Source organism: Felis catus, chromosome B1 (genome assembly GCF_018350175.1).
Source record: "Felis catus isolate Fca126 chromosome B1, F.catus_Fca126_mat1.0, whole genome shotgun sequence".
NCBI classification, from domain to species: Eukaryota; Metazoa; Chordata; class Mammalia; order Carnivora; family Felidae; genus Felis; species Felis catus.
In genome coordinates this window covers 3,464,194-3,482,119 of record NC_058371.1, presented here as the reverse complement: position 1 = coordinate 3,482,119, position 17,926 = coordinate 3,464,194, and the positions used below count along the sequence as shown (strand labels likewise).

The 17,926-nt window shown below is 43.6% G+C and overlaps 1 protein-coding gene across 2 annotated transcripts in view; it reads left to right on the top strand.

Annotated features, from left to right (window-relative positions):
- The window catches only part of CSMD1 (CUB and Sushi multiple domains 1), a 2,016,427-nt gene that overhangs the window by 1,266,961 nt on the left and 731,540 nt on the right, over positions 1-17,926 (top strand). For both annotated transcript variants that reach the window (XM_045056760.1, XM_045056761.1), the window contains one exon: positions 13,815-13,927. In XM_045056760.1, the coding sequence (XP_044912695.1) occupies positions 13,815-13,927 (113 nt within the window). The remainder of the gene's footprint in view (positions 1-13,814; positions 13,928-17,926) is intronic.

The window sequence follows — 17,926 nt, the reverse complement described above, 5'->3', positions numbered from 1 at the left end:
AGAGAGAGAGAGAGCGCGCACACAAGCTGGGGAGGGGCAGAGACGGGAGGAAAGAGAAAATCCCAACCAGGTTTGACGTCACAAACCGTGAGATCATGATGGAGCTGAAATCAAGAGTCAGATGCTCAACTGACTGAGCCACTCAGATGCCCCCCGTCTTTTTAAACATTATTGCTTTTCACAGATGATATATATTAATAAGGTGACAATGCTCACTGAAAGAGAAAAAGTAGGTCTTTAAGTGGTATGTAAATAGCACCACCTTTTCACATCTACCTTCGCATATCGTATAGGAAAACATTTAGAATATTAGATTCATTTTTGTAACTAATTTAAATTTTATTACTACTATCATTATTCTTTTTGCTTATGTACAATTTATTCCTTGACCGTGGAAGAAAAAAATAGTTCAGGATGTCACTATGAGCTAAGCCTCTCTGGAATATTCTTTTGCATCAGTGAGTGCTTTTGAACATAATATTTAACGGGTATTTTTAGCCGATTTGGTACAACTTTCTTTTAACGATATTCCAGTTCTTCTCAAGATGATTATGACTACAGACCAGTATTTGACTACGGTTTATCTTGTTACTGACTTACAGGGAAGAATCACAGTGAAGATTCAAATTAATTAGAATAATTGCTTTCAAGTGTGAGAGTCTCACTAGTATCTCTGTGGATATTAAAAGTACACAGAAAAATGGCAAGAGTAAAACTTTAAGTTTTCTTTGCTTTTCAGTCAGTTTAGTTAGTATTAAAGAAAAGTTGTATGTTTAATTATTGCTTCAACTCTGCTTATCCATATTGACTTAAAAAAAAAAAAGACAAAAAACACCACCATTCCTAGAGTAAAAGCAATAGCTCCTCAGGCATGGTGTGAGCAGGCCGGCGAGGAAGACAGCTGGCCTTTTGTGCACTGGTTACCCTCCTTCAACACAGAACAGATGCTTGAAAAGCTGTAAGTACGAAGCAGGCTCTCCTTGGATAAGGTGATATGCATACAGAATACACATATATACAGACACATAAGACGCACATATATACACATACATATGTATACACAATGCAATATATATAATATACATATACAATGTACATGCACTATAAATATAAACCTATATACAATGCGATATTCCTCAGTCATAAAATGAAGGAAATCCTGCATTTGCAACAATATGAAATTCTCTTATGAAACTCCTTCTGCCGAAAGCCTGAACACAGATTCTCAAACCTGAGGATGCTTTAAGAGTTAAATTACTTATGTGAGATATTGAATCCTACCTACCAGCTAATGGGGATGATCGATGAGACCAATAACCCTTGCCTGACACGAAGGCAGAGCGTCGTCTACCCCCAGACTGGGGAGGCTGGCTTGAAGTTCTCTGGCAGCCAGCCCTCCAGGTTCACCCAGACTCACCTGTGGCTGACCGGACCTGAGCTCCTGCACATTTTCAAGAAGCAGCAGACATTTGGCTCAGTGAACAAGGGATTGTAGGTTGGGATGTGATTTACCTTTGACCAGCCCCCACGATCCCACAGACCTACACGGATGTGCATTTTCCAAATCTAAAAGGCACTAAACTCAATATTCAACAATAATAAGGCAGATATACCTATCGTGTACTGTATGCTGAGTCCAAAAACCAAACTCCAGGCCTAGGGGCTTACTTCCTCTTCTGTAAAATGGGAGAAATGATACCGATTCCAAGTCAAACAAACAAATCCTAGTTGGGTGAAGGGTCTCTGTGCATCTCCTGCAAGACCGTGAAATGCATGAAACTGGGAGCATTGTCCTGAGCACAATAAACCAGAAGCAGGAAGAAAAATACCGATGATCTCACTCACATGCAGAATCAAGAAAAGCCAACTTCTGAAACAGAACTAGAATGGTGGTCATTGGGGTTTGGGCGTGGGGGAAATGGGGAAGAGGTTAGTCAAAGGGTATACACTTCCAATTAGAAAATGAATAATTTCTGAAGACTGATGTACATCACGGTGACTGTAGTTAATAACAGTGTATTCTATACTTGATAAGAGAGTAGGTCTGAAACGTTCTCACCACAAAGAAAGGCAACTATCTGAGGCGATGGGTGCGTTAATTCCCTTGATTGTGGTGATCGTTTTACATTGTATGAAATCATCATGTTGTACCCCCCGAGTACATATAATTTTATTTATCAATTATGCTTTGATAAAGATGGAAAAAATAAAGTATAAATAAAACAAATAATTTTTTTAAAATAAGTACATTGAAAGACATGTATTCACATGATTAACCATCAACAACATGCTAAGCGGGTTCTGTGAGAGTATTTAAATATCTCTAGGATTTGCATTTCCTAAGGCCCATGTGATTTTGTGTTAGATTAATATTCAAGAGAATACTTTATTAAATGAAATTATTGGCAGATCTTAGGATAGGCCCTGCCATTTCTAAGACCGTTCCAGAAATGTGTGACATACAGACTTGGTTAAGATACGAGCAAGGAAGTTATGTATATCTTTGCCAGCATAGCTTGGAGAGGGCAAAAACACACGTACAAATTCCAATCACTGTACAACTAATGTCTGCCTCTAGCACACTTCACATTGAATGGGAAGTTCTCTTGAACTTCAAATCAGGTTTCCACGTGCTTGGAGCCACGTAGACTTTCATGTCCATTCTTCACATGGTTTCCTGTTATTTTTCCTTTATTTCCCAACCGGAAACCTTCAGAGAGAATGGGTTGGAGCTGTGCTTTCTAAATACAGAGTATATAATCAGTGAAAGACGTTTCCGAACACGGATTGATCTGCAAGGGTGTTTCCTCTGAAAGTCTGGATGTCGTGAATTCCCCAATGCTGTTCCATAGGGGCTGTGACCATGAGTTCAGATTAGTCCATGGGTGGGATGTTACAGAACCTGTCTCTTCCGTCCTTCATGTTTACCTGGCCAAAGCCAAAGCGTGTGCCTTGCACAACATTTGGGATATAGAAGAGAATAGATAAATTGAAAAAATTAACGGAACAATATGCTGCTCATGAACGTGAAACGGAAAATTGTTTATATCCAAACACTTCTTAGCTCGCCATGTAGATAGATGCCTGCGCGCCCACACATGTATCACATAGCATGTAGGTAATCCAGTTTTCACCACTCGGCATAGGTAGAACTTGCATACCTAAGAGTGTACGTGTATATCATGCATACATATATGTGGAGGTGGTCAGATGTAATCCCTTTTCCCTGAATCACGCTGCTGCTGGGAGAGAAGCAAGACAAAACTGACGCCTTCTGGGATGGAAGAGTAGGAAACAGCGCTGGGCACCCCAGCCTGTCTAGCCCAGTGTGCGTGGGCTTATGCACACAGGTGAGGCCTGGAGGTCCAGGTGACTTGAGCAAAGGCCTGGGGCCACCCAACTGGGGAGGGGGGGGCGGGGCATGGCTGGCTTTCAATCCAGGTGAGGCTGATGCCACAGTTTCTGTCTGCAATGATGGCAGGATTAGAGATGTGCCCCTGATGGAGGGAGGAGGTGGGCCTCCGCAAGAGCGCTAGCCACTCCGCGGCCTCAATGCAGAGCCCTGCGCGTGGAGGGAGCTCACCTCCTGTGACACGAGGGTAGTGGCCACAGACCGCAGCAGCCGGGAAGGCAGCAGCCGCAGACCCACACCCGGGGGTTGCGCGTACTTGTGTGAGGTGTAACCAGGTCTGCAGGAGCTGGGCGGCGACACAGGGGTGCCACTCGGTGAGACACCACAGGCTCTGATGATCTCAGGTGTCACAGCCCTACGCCTCGGGTGCCCTGTGATAGCAGTGGGGGCGGCTGAGCTCCTGCCGTGGGCCGTAGCACAGCAAGGTGGCCGTATTGTACCAGCTGGTTGCATAAGGTGTTGCTAAAAAAATAAGTAAGTTTGCTAAAAAAAAATAAATAAGCCCATTTCAGGTTCTTGAAATGGTCTAGGATAAGACTAATCTTACCCCAAGATTAAGGAGAAAGTATTTCTTACAATGTCTTAGAACGCACGTATGCTAAAAATATCAAAGAGAAAATGATCAGTGATCCAGAAATCCAATGCTATCTTGCCTTAAAAAAAAAAAAATGTTGGTCTTCAGGTATTGACTGTGCATGCATTTATTATAGAGATCTGTGGATAATGTCTCTTTTAATGGCCAGAAAATGATATCGATACTCATCCGTGTCTAGCACCAACTGTTAGCTGTTTTGAAAGTCCAAGTGATATAGGAGACAAAGAATGTTTTTCCTGTTGGCAAAATCCAGACACCTGTCTTCACAGATAGTTATAAAACGACCCACCAGGATATTGGACAGAGCAGAGGATTAGAGACACAGACTGGAAGATTCGTTTTCCAGGTCACTGACTTAGAGGCAGAAGAGCTTGCTCCCCGCCCAGGATCTGTAATACAGATATGACCTTGTGCCATGTATGTGTGGAACAGCTCCCCCCACACGGAAGGGCACGCACACAGCCCCGGATGCGGTGAGGCTGCCCTCCGGTGTGGGAAGGAAAAGACACCCATGGGCTGACACTGCTTTCTGGGTTGGCCTCCTTCCCCTGTCTGGAGGGGGGCCCAGGGGCCCAGAGAACTTCCCACTGAGAAATGGTGTCAGAGCCCGCTGTCTCTTGACTGTCTTATCCTATTACTTGTCTGTCTGAGCCATTTCCCGGGCTTCATTCAGGGCAATTCCCTGACATTTAGTCCTTGAGCTTTAGAGGACAGGATTTGTCACATTCTCTCCCAAATGATCCTCTCTGCTTGACCTCCGGGTTAATTCCTGATGCCTGGCTTGCTGAAGTCCTGGACACCTTTCTGACCCTCTCTCAAATCCCTCTTGTCTGTCCTGGGCCTCTTTGCCCCACCTCTAATAGATTTTATTGTCCTGCTCCCACTCCTTCCTTGACACAGACTGATGTTTTCACTGTCTTAGGTGAGTCCGGCATTCCTGCTCTGGGTCCCGTGGATATTCTAGGAGAAACACAAAGAAGATGCCAGATCTGTCCCACTCAGTGTTCACACTCGACAGAGACTTCCCTGTGTGTGGAAGGACGGGAATGGCATTCTCATAAGGAGTTTAACTGTTCTGCAGTCTTACAGTGTGCCGCTGTTCGGGTAGCTCACATCGTGAGCAAAAATAAAAGCACAGAAACCATTCAAAGTGGGTATATTGAGACTCTCTGTGCATGCACAGTGCTGCAAGCATGAGGGAAATTAATAAGGTGTTGGCCGTGCCCTCAGTGGGCTCCCAGTTCAGTCGGGGAAGCGGACATCTACATAACCACCCACAGTACCACACACTCCTATCATCTCCATAGAAATATGCGAGCAGGTGCTCAAGGGTTACGAAGGCACGGGCGGTTGATCCTCCCCGCGGAAGGGAAGGAGTTTAAGAGGGATAGTCTTCTGCAAAAGCTTTGAAATTTGAGGAGAATTTAAACAGGCAAAAGCCAGGTAAGGGACTCTGGCTGGGGGAGCGCAGGGGAAGCAGACCTGGAAGCTGGGCCACCTGGGACAAGCTAGGGAGCCACCCTCTGTCCCTACAGAGGACTTGGGAAAGAACAGACAGGAGATGAGGCAAGCAATGGTTGGAGTGTCTTCGGGAAGCGTCTTCAATTCCAAGCTAAGAAAGTTGATGTCTTTCTTGGGAGTGATTTGGATCAACGAAAGCATTTTTAGGAGAGGCTCATGCTGTGATTTAGCTTGGGAATCAGCACAAGCTGTTCTCGTCGCTGTCCCCAGTGCCCCCCCTCCCCCCTTATCCACTCAGCTGGCAAGTCACAACTCAGACATCACACCTCCAGGAGTGGCCTCCCCGCTCCCCAGAGGAGTGGAAACCCCCTATCGTGGACGCTTATGTGGGCTGCACTCCGCTGAGGCCTGTTGGGACCACAGCTTGCGGGAAACTTATGTCTTCAGTGCCCGGCAGGGTGTCAGGCACACGCAGGTCATTTCTAATGTTGATTTGAATTACAGTTAGGGCAGTGATGTCGTAGTTACACAGAGGGACAGGAAGAGACCTCTCCAACAGCACGCATAGAGGTTTGGGGTTGGCCAGGACACGGGCAGTGCCTGGTTAGAAGAGAGGAGTGTAGCAGACGTCACAGAGTTGTGTCGGAAATGCTCAGCGCCTGAGTAGATTTTGCATGCAGGTCTCAGGTGGAGAAGGCGTCTATGAGAGGAGGGTATCTTGCACACTCTGATGCCTCCCTTGGATCCACTGCTGCCCTGCCTGATTTGGTGTCATCAGGATTACACCTCTGAGAGCTTGCCACACTTACAGAAATCTGGGACATGGTGTGTCTATGGTCTAAGCGTCTGCCGAAGAGCTCACCAGCCACCAAAGGCAGAGCTGAGGGGGTGGGTACTGAGGACACTCCTGGAGCAGCAAGTGGTGGCTCTCTGGATTTCCCTAGGGATTATTACAGTGAGTGGAGGATAGATGTCCTGTCCGTGAAGAAATGGAGCTCCGGGGGCATCCATTCAGATCGTATTCCCTGGAGCTGTGCATGTCTGTGTGCAGAGACCTGGGTCTGGGCCACATGGGAGCCATTGTTATTTTCCTGACACAGGTTCTCCACTCCTCCTTCGCTTTCTTCCGGGGTCACAAAGGTGTACGAGACACCCGACACAGACATTGCCTGGGCACAGACGCAGCCCAGCCTGGGGTGTGACAGGAAGCGTTGTTTAGAGCAGCGCTCACTTTGTGAAAGGCAGCCGGGGCTGGGCCACATGTTTAAAGTTACCGATTCCATTTATTAATCCCATCTGTAACGAGCTGCTCCTATAGGCCCAGTGCCTGGCTAGGTTCCAGAGCGACAGTGGGGATAACACAACTTCCGCTCTGAAATGTCTCCATGAAGGCTCCAGGAGAAGACATAACCCGGGAGGAAGGATCTCAACTTCATGGTCAAGTCATGCTTCCCTGACAATGACACCCATAATCTGAAATCGACAGGGGGACCAGGAACTACTAGCAAGCAAAGAGGAGGTGCACCAGGGTGGGTGGGTGTCCTGGGTCCTGGTGGGAGAGTGATCTGTACAAAGAGTCTGAGCAAGGAAGGAGCACTGGGCTTTCCGCTGGGAACTGAACCAAGTCAACCGCATCCGCATCGGAGCATAGAGACCAAGGGGAGGGTGTGTACACGGGGTGAGCCTAGAAAGATGAGCCGGGAACTGAACAGGGGACGGAGAGCTCGAGAGACTAGAAATCGTTTTTATTAAAGGCACAGAATGTACAAGACGAGCACAAAGCAGGAACAAGGTGATGGCTACAGACATGAGAGGAGATGACGTCCGTGAGAGGGAGGAGAATAGCTATTGGCGTGCCATCCTGAGCGAATCTTCACAGGTACCTCGAGCAAAGAGTGAAGCTAGAGAGAAAAGCCGTCCATGAGAGAGCAGACCTGCATGAGGGCTAATCATGAGTGCCATGGCGCGTGGAAGAGATGTCTAACAGAAAGAACAGATTGCGATGAAAGAAAGAACTTTCTAAAGGAGAGGTCTTCTCCTGTCGTATGCTTTGAAGTAGGCTAGGGATGGTTTTTTGTTGGTTGGTTGTTTTCTTTTGTTATTGTAGCTGTGTCTCCCAGAGGGTAGATATGTGAGTGTGAAACTTTAGGAATAAGTTTCTAGAAATATCTGTATATAAATGTATCTATTGTATTTTATATATATATCTATGTACATGCATATTTATTTGTGTGCACAGACACACACACACACACACACACACACACACATACTTCTGGATCTCTCCTTTTCATTGCTTTTCAATGAACTTCCAAGGTAAGAACTACCTTTAACATCCATCGTTACTTCCATCAAAGTCCAAAATACGGCTTAGAAGAAGCAATATGAACTCAATGTATGTTCAGAAGACAGTGGCTTTCCCTGGTAACATGAATAACACTCACTGAGAAGCCTGACACTTCAGGAACCTTTTGCTGGATCAGATTATTCCATTCCATTTTTATAAAGCAGAGGGAAGTGAAACACCACCCTCTGAATCATGTCAGTTACATGTCCAGAAGAGCACAGGAAAATCTGACAACTTCTAGATGACTTTCTGTAGATGACAAGCGATCAGCTCTTGGGAGTAATAGGTTTATGAAATTCTTGAGTCTCCTTAGGGAGGCTGGGTAATTCACAGTCTCTGTTGATGGTATTAATGCTTTCTGGCTTCTTAGTCATCACAGTTAAAGAGGTTTAACTAGAGAGAAACTCCCAGCAATTTATACGATGATTTTCTAAAGACATAAGAAATCTGGCTTAATGTCAAACAAGTGCTCAAACAGAGCTCTTTCAAAACCTTTCACATTTCCGAATGCATTTCAGAAAATTATCTCAATAAATTGACTTCATGTTTTTCGAGTTACGTAAGTAAAATGAATGAGTCACCGACACAAGGCAGTAATGGTTGAGAAGAAGAGGTACTCAAACCCCTCATTTTACACCTGAGAGTGTGGGACTGCGGGAGGTTAAGTGGGAAAGGAAGTTATGAACGTATTATAAATAGAACCCTGAAATTTATGGTAAAGCTATTTGGAGAAAGTGGAACAGACTGGCCGGTTCTATTTCGGCTCAAAGAAGGTCGTCTTAACTTTAAGTACCCCGCGGGTCCCACATCTATTTTTACTGTTGGCAGCAGCGAAACCTTGTTGAGTCTTTGAAAGAAATGAGTTTGCCAATGGATGAAATTGCCTAATTTGGCCATCTTGGGGGGAAGAGTGAGAACTACCAGTTCCTTTAGCCATGTCTAAAGGGACTGCTCAATATTCGCACTGTGAGGCTTTATGGGTTTCCTGACCTAGTTTGAGATGCTCCAGAAATGACGTGCCTCTCACATTCCCTCAGGAAGACCCTTTCCTGGCAGATCACCCTGACGTGTCCTTTATTTTTTAAGTCCAAATATACTTGAATCTCCTGATTTCACCAGGTAATTTTCCTTTGCTTTTATGCGTATAGGATAAAAATTCAGAATATGTTAGACACTTTCAACTAATAGACAGAAACGTGTCTTGATCCCTGCCATTATTTCATCCTTTCTCTGTGAAATGTTTCTGCTTTGTATCTTATGCTCACTATTCATGTCAAGTTCCTACTATTGCCCCATAATCTCTCACGTCCCAAACTACTTACTTATTAGAAAACCAAATCCAGAAGAGTTCAAAGACATACAGCTAAGCACTGAGCAGGACTTTTCAGAGAACCAAGCCAACAATGATGGATGTTCAATCCCTGATAACTATACAAAGTGTTTAAAATGGGCCAGTTCCCCAAGATTATTAATAGGTTCAGAGTGACGACATGTTCTACCCTATTTCCTCTCATTCCGGACTGTTTTAGAATGAAACATATGACACATGTATTAAAAGGTTTGTTTTCCATTACTGCCATAACAACTTCACACAACTATGAATGCTTAAACCGACATGGATGTATTATTTTATGGCCGTGCTGGTTATAAATCTTACACAGGCTATACTGGAATAAAACTAGGGTGTCAGCGGGGATGTTTTCCCCCTCCAGGCTCTAGGGAAGAAGGCATGTAAGGACCATCCACATTCCGTGGCTCGCGGCCCCTTTTTCCCTTTTCAGGGTCAACAGCCATGGCCATGACTCTCATGTGCATCCCCCTGACCTCCTTCCTGGGTTCCTTATTCTCCCTGACTCTCCTCCTCTGTCTCCCTCTTCCATTTGTAAGGATTTTTGATTACATTGGGCTACCCCATAATCCAGGAAAATCTACCCTAGGTCTGTAACTTTATCACATCTTCAAAGCCCCCTTTTGCCACGTAAGGTGACATAGTCACAGGGCCTGGGGATTAAGCTGTGGACACCTTTGGGGGTCATTCTGATGCCACCAAGCTGTTCAGTTCAATTCTTTACATCTTGTCTGAATCATCCAAGTTCTTAGTAAATCTATTATAACAACCACTGGCTTGTGTATGAGTCAACTTCCTTTAAATTAGTTTGCAATGAAGGAACAATTGACTTTATAATGTAATCTTTCTGTTAAATGACAGCTTTAAGATTAGCCCAGGCCTGGGGCACCTCGGTGGCTCAGTCTGTTGAGCATCGGACTTTGGCTCAGGTCATGATCTCATGGCTTATGAGTTCGAGCCCTGCATCAGGTTCTGTGCTGACAGCTTGGAGCCTGGAGCCTGCTTTGGATTCTGTGTCTCCCTCTCTTTCTGGGTAACCCACCCCCCGCACCTGTGCTCTGTCTCTCTCTCAAAAGTAAATAAACATTAAAAAAAATTTAGCCCAGGCCTGTGGAAGAGGACAGAAAAAGTCACAGTTCTAAAGGATATGCCTTATATAGAACCTCCACCAACCTGACACCCCAAGAAAAGAGGATATGAATATTTGTTTATTTCCCATGGACAAATCAAGAAATCCAAGCACGTCGATCCACTCTGGAGTGTGATTCATTGGCACGGCTTGCCTCTCACCATAGAAAATGAATTATATAATTATTACAAAGTCTCACCCTTGATTCTATATAAAATGCATCTGTCCAGGAGTTACATATTTTTAGAAACTAGTTACACTACCTTCATATGTGTCACCTAATTATCTACCTGCTCAGTACTTTTACAAATTGCCTCATATTCGCCAAAGCAAGGGTCAGCAAACCATGGTCTATAGGCCAAACCTAGCCTATAAACTAAGAATGGTTTTTACATTGTTCAGTATTTGAAAAACCATCAAAAAAGAGTAACAATTGTCTTTCTCTGACTTATTATAGAGCATAATACTCTTTAGCTCCATCCACATCACTGCAAAAAGATTTCATTAGTTTTTATTACATATATGTGTAATATATATGCGACATCTTTTTTTCTTTATCCGTTGGTCAGTCAGAGGACTCTTGGGCTATTTCCATAGTTGGGCTGTTGTAGATAATGCTGCTATAAACATTCCAGTGATTTCATTCATATGTGGAATTTAAGGAAGGAAGGAAGGAAGGAAGGAAGGAAGGAAGGAAGGAAGGAAGGAAGAAAGAAAGAAAGAAAGAAAGAAAGAAAGAAAGAAAGAAAGAAAGAAAGAAAGAAAAAAAAAAAAAAAACAAGCCAAAGGGGGAAAAAGAGAGGGAGACAAACAAACTCTAGAGAACAAACCGATGGTCACCAGTGGGGAGATGGGTGGGGAGATTAAGGACGCACTTGCTGTGCTGAGCACCAGGTGACACATGGAGGTATTGAATCAGTATATCGTACACCTGACACTCATATTACACTGTATGTTAATTAACTGGAGTTTAAATAAAAACTTGAAAAAAGAAAGAAAGTAACATTTTGTTTAGTAGAAAAATTACATGACATGCAAACCTGCATAAGGGAAGTGTTCCTGGAACACAACCATAATAACCATTTTATGGCTGATTTTTCACTACAACAGCAGAGTCGAATGGTTACAGCAGAAACCACGTTACTAGGGCACCTGAGTGGCTCGGTCGGTTAAGCATCCGACTCCTGATTTCAGCTCAGGTCATGATCTCACGGTTTCTGGGTTCGAGCCCCATGTTGGTGCTCTGTGGAGCCTGCTTGGGATTCTTCCCCCCCTCTTTCTCTGCCCCTCCTTTTCTTGCACACTCTCTCTCAAAAAATAAAATAAATAAATGTTAAAAAAAAAAAAAAAGAAACTGCATTCCTAGTAAGCCCTAAACTATGTCTTCACTTTAGAGATGAAATTTGTTGACTGACACAAAACTATTATTTTTTGTGGGTCGGTATTTGAAAAATGTGGGAGGTGGAGAGCATATTTACTTACTCACATTACTAATGTTGATACACAACTAAAATGCAATCCCACCCTGCTCTTGAGATCTGAACCCCTCAAAAAGAACCTAATTGAGGGGGGGAAATACTGTTAAAGCCTCGACAAGTAAACATGGAATTCAGTTATAAAACTGCCAGTGAGTAAATGTAGGCGAGCAGGATATACTGGGTTTTTGAATCCAGAAGTCACTTACCTTTTGGCCATTGTCAGTATCAGGCAAAGGGGTAACCTATTTCTAACAGAATCTAACACACGGCTCACCAAGGTGGTGGGGGAGAAAGCCTTCCAACAAAGTAGCAGAGTAACGCAATGCTTCCTAGAAGCAGCTGTATCCGACCTCGGCAGTCAGAACTACATAAATCCAGGCAAATAGGCAGATCGGAGTGGTGTATTTCCTCTCACAGAAGATTATTTCAAACGGTGACATAAACACTGTTGCAATCGGTTACAGCCAAGGTTTGGCTTTTCTCTTTAAACGGATCCTGCACGTTTTTAAACCTGAGAGTTTAAATTGAACACCCTGACATCAGAGAGCTTGACTACGTATTTCATTTGATGCTGCTTTCCCTCCAGATAATGGAGTAAGGAGGGAAGCCAGCCCGTGCCTGGGGAATCCTGTGCACGGAAGACGGCTTGCAGCCCGGCCAAGCAGCCCTGCGGGCACAGGCCAGCCCACAAAGGGCAGCACAGATTCCAGCCACAAGTGGACTGCTTAAACCTTTGCTGATCACCGGCACTAATAAGCATCGTTTTGCAAATGTCCTTGGCAACTGAGATGCAAAATAATCCTATGATGCATAACTCGGGGTGACATTTAAAACACGCACCAGGGGCATTTACACATATCTCTTGATCATCTCTTTCAAGCCCTCGGTGGATGTGTTTTCAGGTCGTTTACATACTGGAAAGTAGAGGTTCAGAAAAGATAAGGCAACTGTACTACCTGAACTTGTACCAGGTGGGACCAGAGGTGGCCCCACCCAAGGATACTTCTGCCCTTGGCCAAAACCCAACTTACCCCTGTGTCTCGACAGGGAGGAGTTTTACCACCTGAGAAGACCTGAGAAGACTTTCACTTCTTGAAGATGCAGGTTTTCAGTAGCAGGAAGTAAATTACTCTTTTTTTTTTTTTTTCTGACAACTAAACCACACAGTGTAAACTGGGAGGGGAGCTTCAACAGCTTAGCCAGAGATCGTGTCTGATTCTGAAAGATTTAAGTGTGTTTAAATACCGTTTACCCCAAACATAACTTTACCTCATCTCAAATCTCTTCAACAGTGCTTGTCCCCAACCCCCTAAACACTGCTCTTCCTCCCGTGGGTGGGGAAGGGCCACTGTTTGGAACTCTGTGCACAGGAGACTAGAAATGCGGGATTCTATCAACATGATGAACAGTGTATCTGAGGGCAGGTCAGAATCACAAAGTGTTGAAAGGGTGAAAGGCAGAATGTTACCGTTTGCCTATTTCTTGTCCTGTTAGAAGTCATTAGGATTGAGGTCCTGATGAAAACAGGATCTGATAACAGATCCAAAGAATATCTTCTCATGTGTCCATCCTTAATAAAGAAGAATAAAAAACGTCAAGTATGGGTGAAAGCCTTCACGTCATCAAGGGTAAAATACAGCGCTGATATGCAGGCAAACGTGAAATTACCTGAGTCATTTCAAGGGGTCAGCACAGCTCATCAATGACTTCTGTCCTAAGCAGCTCAAAATCATGACTGTCAGAAGTCAATTTGAAAAGTGGGTTTGAGGGGCTCCCGGGTGGCTCAGTCGGTTGAGTGTCCAACTTCCGCTCAGGTCATGTTCTCGCGGTTCATGAATTCGGCTCGGGCTCTGTGCTGACAGCTCAGAGCCTGGAGCCTGCTTTGGATTCTACGTCTCCCTCTCTCTCTGCCCCACCCCTGCTCATGTTCTGTGTCTCTCTCAAAAATGAATAAACATTAAATTTTTTTTTAAGTGGGTTTGATAGAGGACATTTATTGGTTGATTTATAAGGGAGATTTTTTTTTTCTGGATCTCTTTTCCAGGCTGACTGGCATGAACCTTCCTTCTCCCGTTATAAGCAGCAAGAACTGGTTACGACTGCATTTTACATCTGACAGCAACCATCGGCGCAAAGGATTTAATGCACAATTTCAAGGTAAGAATGCCCCATTTGATATACAGAAAATAACGGAAGATATTTTGGCATTTTCACCCTCAAGTTTCAGGATTCCCTTGCCAGAGATGGAACCAGAGATATAAGCTTGAAAATACCTTCTAGAACTTTCGTAAACAATTGACTTTGGAAATTCTACAAAGGGTACTAGCAACTTACTAGTAAAGCTTTCTTGCTTTGACCGCATGCAATGTATTTTATTGTTTTCCTTGAATTAATACGATGTTTTAATCAGTAAGTCAGTAGATATATATTAGCATTTATTTTAATTCATATTTACCTAACCGGAAAATATCCACAGTTGCCCTGTTGTTTTCTTTATCCGCTCCTTAAAAATGGTACAGCATATAGGCCACGTGAATATGCAAGTGCGACATCATACCCTTTCAGCTGTAAAATATATTCACGGTACCTAAACCCAGCTACCTGCTTTAATAATTTACATGTACGTGAACATCAAAAGGAAAAATGTGAGATTTTTTTGCAGCTGACTGAAACAAAGTCTGTAGTCACCAGTATGTAGGTTTGAAACTTCCTCTTGGTATGGAATTTCTAGTGTTTATACCTGGATAATATAGTGTCCTTGCCCATGTGTTTTTAATAGTCAGTAATCCTTATCGATACCATAAAAAGGATCCAACTTATTAGGAGATCCATTGAAAACAATTCCATTTTGCATCTGCAAATAACAATCAAATGAACCTGTCAGAAAGCAGGATGCCCTCCCAAGCAAACTTCTCATGCTTCCCCCAAATCATGACCATGAGCACATCAGTTAAGGCCGCACTCCCTAAACACTAGCCACATGCAAGCCAGGAGGCCAAACGAGGAGATTCTAATAAGCCCCCACGCTCCAGAATCTAGTAGGTCAGAGAGACAGTTTGCAGACAGCTCCCATGAAAGGCAGAATGAAAAGCGAAATCATGCCAGCCACTCCAGGAGATTTTAGTAACGTTCCAACAAATGGTCTGGACGTGTCCTATCTAAAACCCACTTTAAAATCCGTAATGCCTTCATTGTGTCCTTTTGGACAAGAGGTAGAAAACAAAGAGCAATTTTCAGGGGCTTGAATACAGATAGCGCTGGGGAGCACACGTGGAGGAGGAGTGCTGGTTTTATTTGCCACCGGGGTCCCCGGGGCAGGGGGACCTTCGAGGAATTGCCAGACTTCAAGTGCAGGGCCAATTGTGTTTTACCAAAATGTATTCATCTGTCATCAGGAGCCTTGCCCATCTCACATCGTCTTCTGATGCTGCCAGAAAGTTCTTACCTTTATCTTCTTTGACTGCAAATATACGGTTTTATAGGAGTCATGACACTTGGCTTCTTTTCCTGAGATCAGGCAAGGCTGATCTCCTTTTTTAGAGATCTCTATTTGCCTTTAGCTTTTAAGGCCACATACCATGCCTGTAGTCATAACAGGGGGCATACAAAACATATGACACATATATATGTTGTACAGTCTGCATCTGGAGCCCTTTCTTGTCCAGCAAGAAAGCAGGAGGCGGGATTAAAAATGCGAGAGGAGACAAGAGCCCGGGTAAGGGTCTTTGCTCCGTTTTTACTAGGGTCAGAAGGCTTACAAACATGGTGATGGACGTGCACAAAGAGACAATAAATCTGTGAACACTAACTCAGGGGCCTGAGGGCAAGATGTGGGGGGGGGGTGGTTAGGGGTTTGGGTTACTACAAAGCAAAATCCTGGACCTGGGCTGGAGGTTGTTTACAGCAGACGTGAGGCCCCACCTCTGTTTACGGAAACAGGCCTAGGGGACAAGGAAGACAGAGCAGGCTACCTCAGGGTCAACAAGGCACCTTTCTTCTGCTAATTAGCTCCCCTCAGGGCAACTTTGCCTGCAGAGGTCTATAGCCCTATTTACCTGTTTACCTCCTTGGATCCTTCCTTCCTGTGAAAGCAGCTTCCTGCTCTTGTACTAAGTTGGAGGGATGTTACCCGCCCTGAATACCTAATCTTGTTTACCTCATCTTGGAGGTTTTCATCCTGAGATTCCCTATCCTTATACCTTTGTCCTATACTGGGACCTTTGCCCTGTTTACCTATTCTGGGACCTTTGCCTGGGAAGTTCCATCTGAGTTTTGTCTATATCCATCCATATCCACAGAGATATACAGCCCTGACTTAGAAAAATCCTAAATCAATATTCAGAAGGCAAACTGACTGACCAATAGGTAGGTAGGTTGATCAAAAGGGTTGTTCTATAACTACTGATTGATCTTCTCAAAAGGTCCTCATCCTGATTAACAGATTGGCATTGAACCACAGAAGAAATTTCTAGGTATCGTTCCTCAAACCGGATCAGTGAGTTTGGCATCTATACCAGTGATTGGAAGAAAGGCAAAAAATAGAATACCAAATTCAAAGAGGGTCCAAATTGGTAGATATAAGTAACATTTTGGTTGACGGAAAATTGTAATAACTTAGACATATCAGCCATTGATAAATAAATAAATATGAATCAACTGTATATAACTATATATAACCATATAACTATTTATATAATTAGCTAACCATACATACATATATTATTTAATATATGCAATATATTTATATATAACCAATATACATATGGTTAAAATTACACACACACACACACACACACACACACACACACACGGAGTGATGAATAGAAAATTTGCACATAGTGCAAAAATATAAAAAGATGCAGAACTATAAAAAGGAATGAACATGAACATGGCTTAACAGTAATATATTCGAAAACCTCTCCAGGCGGACTTTGAAGTTCAACTCCAAGACAAACTGATTTCAGGGACCTGCCAAATGTTTACTCTCATTAGCACACAGACCCTTATCTCAAAGGAGGAGTCATGCCTAAGACCACATCGAAGCAGACAATATGTGGAAGATAGAGGTCAGTACCAGATGTTACCCTTTTGAGAAGGAAACCAACCAAATGGGCAGCATCCAGGATGATGTCAAGAAACCTTCAAGAGAGAACACAAGGACCACTGTGATAAATGTTATACAGGAAAGTATTGCATTCATGTTTGCTGGTCCAGAGGGAAGAAATATCACGAATTAATGGAAGCGGAAGCTACAGATAGTCCTTTCTGCTGATTCTAGAACATGCCTATGGGCCCCAGAAGGCAAGAGATGGCTCAGTAGCTCAGGATGAGACGAGTCTCCTCTCAAAGTCCCCCCCCCCCCCCCCCAGCCACCCTCCTGGCCCCCTCCCTGCATGACTTTGCAGCCAGGAGCATTCAGGTGTTTCATTCGACAGGCCAGCGGGAACCTTCGTGACACACGAGGAAAATAGGTTGTGCATCTAAGTCTTTCCTTTTTTCTCTGCCTAGATTGAACTCCAGGGGCCCCAATTTGTATTGGACATTTGTTCCAAGGAAACAACAACAAAACACAAACAATAATAGACACCAAGGTTATTACCAACACAACTGCAAAAAAGAAAAGCATAGTAGATGAGAAATCCAGAAAAGCAACAAGAGAAACAATAGTAGTGAAAACTTACAATGTGTTTACCGAAGACTGTTTTAAGATCTGTGTATATATCCCATCAGAGTCTGGATCTTGGGTTAGTTGGTGGAGGAGGGGAACGTTTTTTAGAAATATACATTTCTATGCTTATGACCTTTTAAACATAATTGCAGTCACGCGGATCATTTATGGTCACTATCAAGACTATACAAATTCCATCAGTATTCCTCGGTGTAAATATGATTACAACTTATGTAGGATACCTATAAAAACTCTTTGTGATTCTAAGCTGCTAATGAAGCCTTCGGGTGGGATCTCTGGATGACAAACTTCTTCTCTGTTCAGCAGTACCGTGCATGAGTAGAATTTTATCACTTCTAACAACAAAGAATAGCTTCTTTTTAACTTGGTGCTTTTCTTGGTCAAATAAACAACCACCACAACATATTCTTTCTTCTCTTTGTGTCTTTAACTTTCATCTCTATACTCTTTATTCTCTGGATTTTACA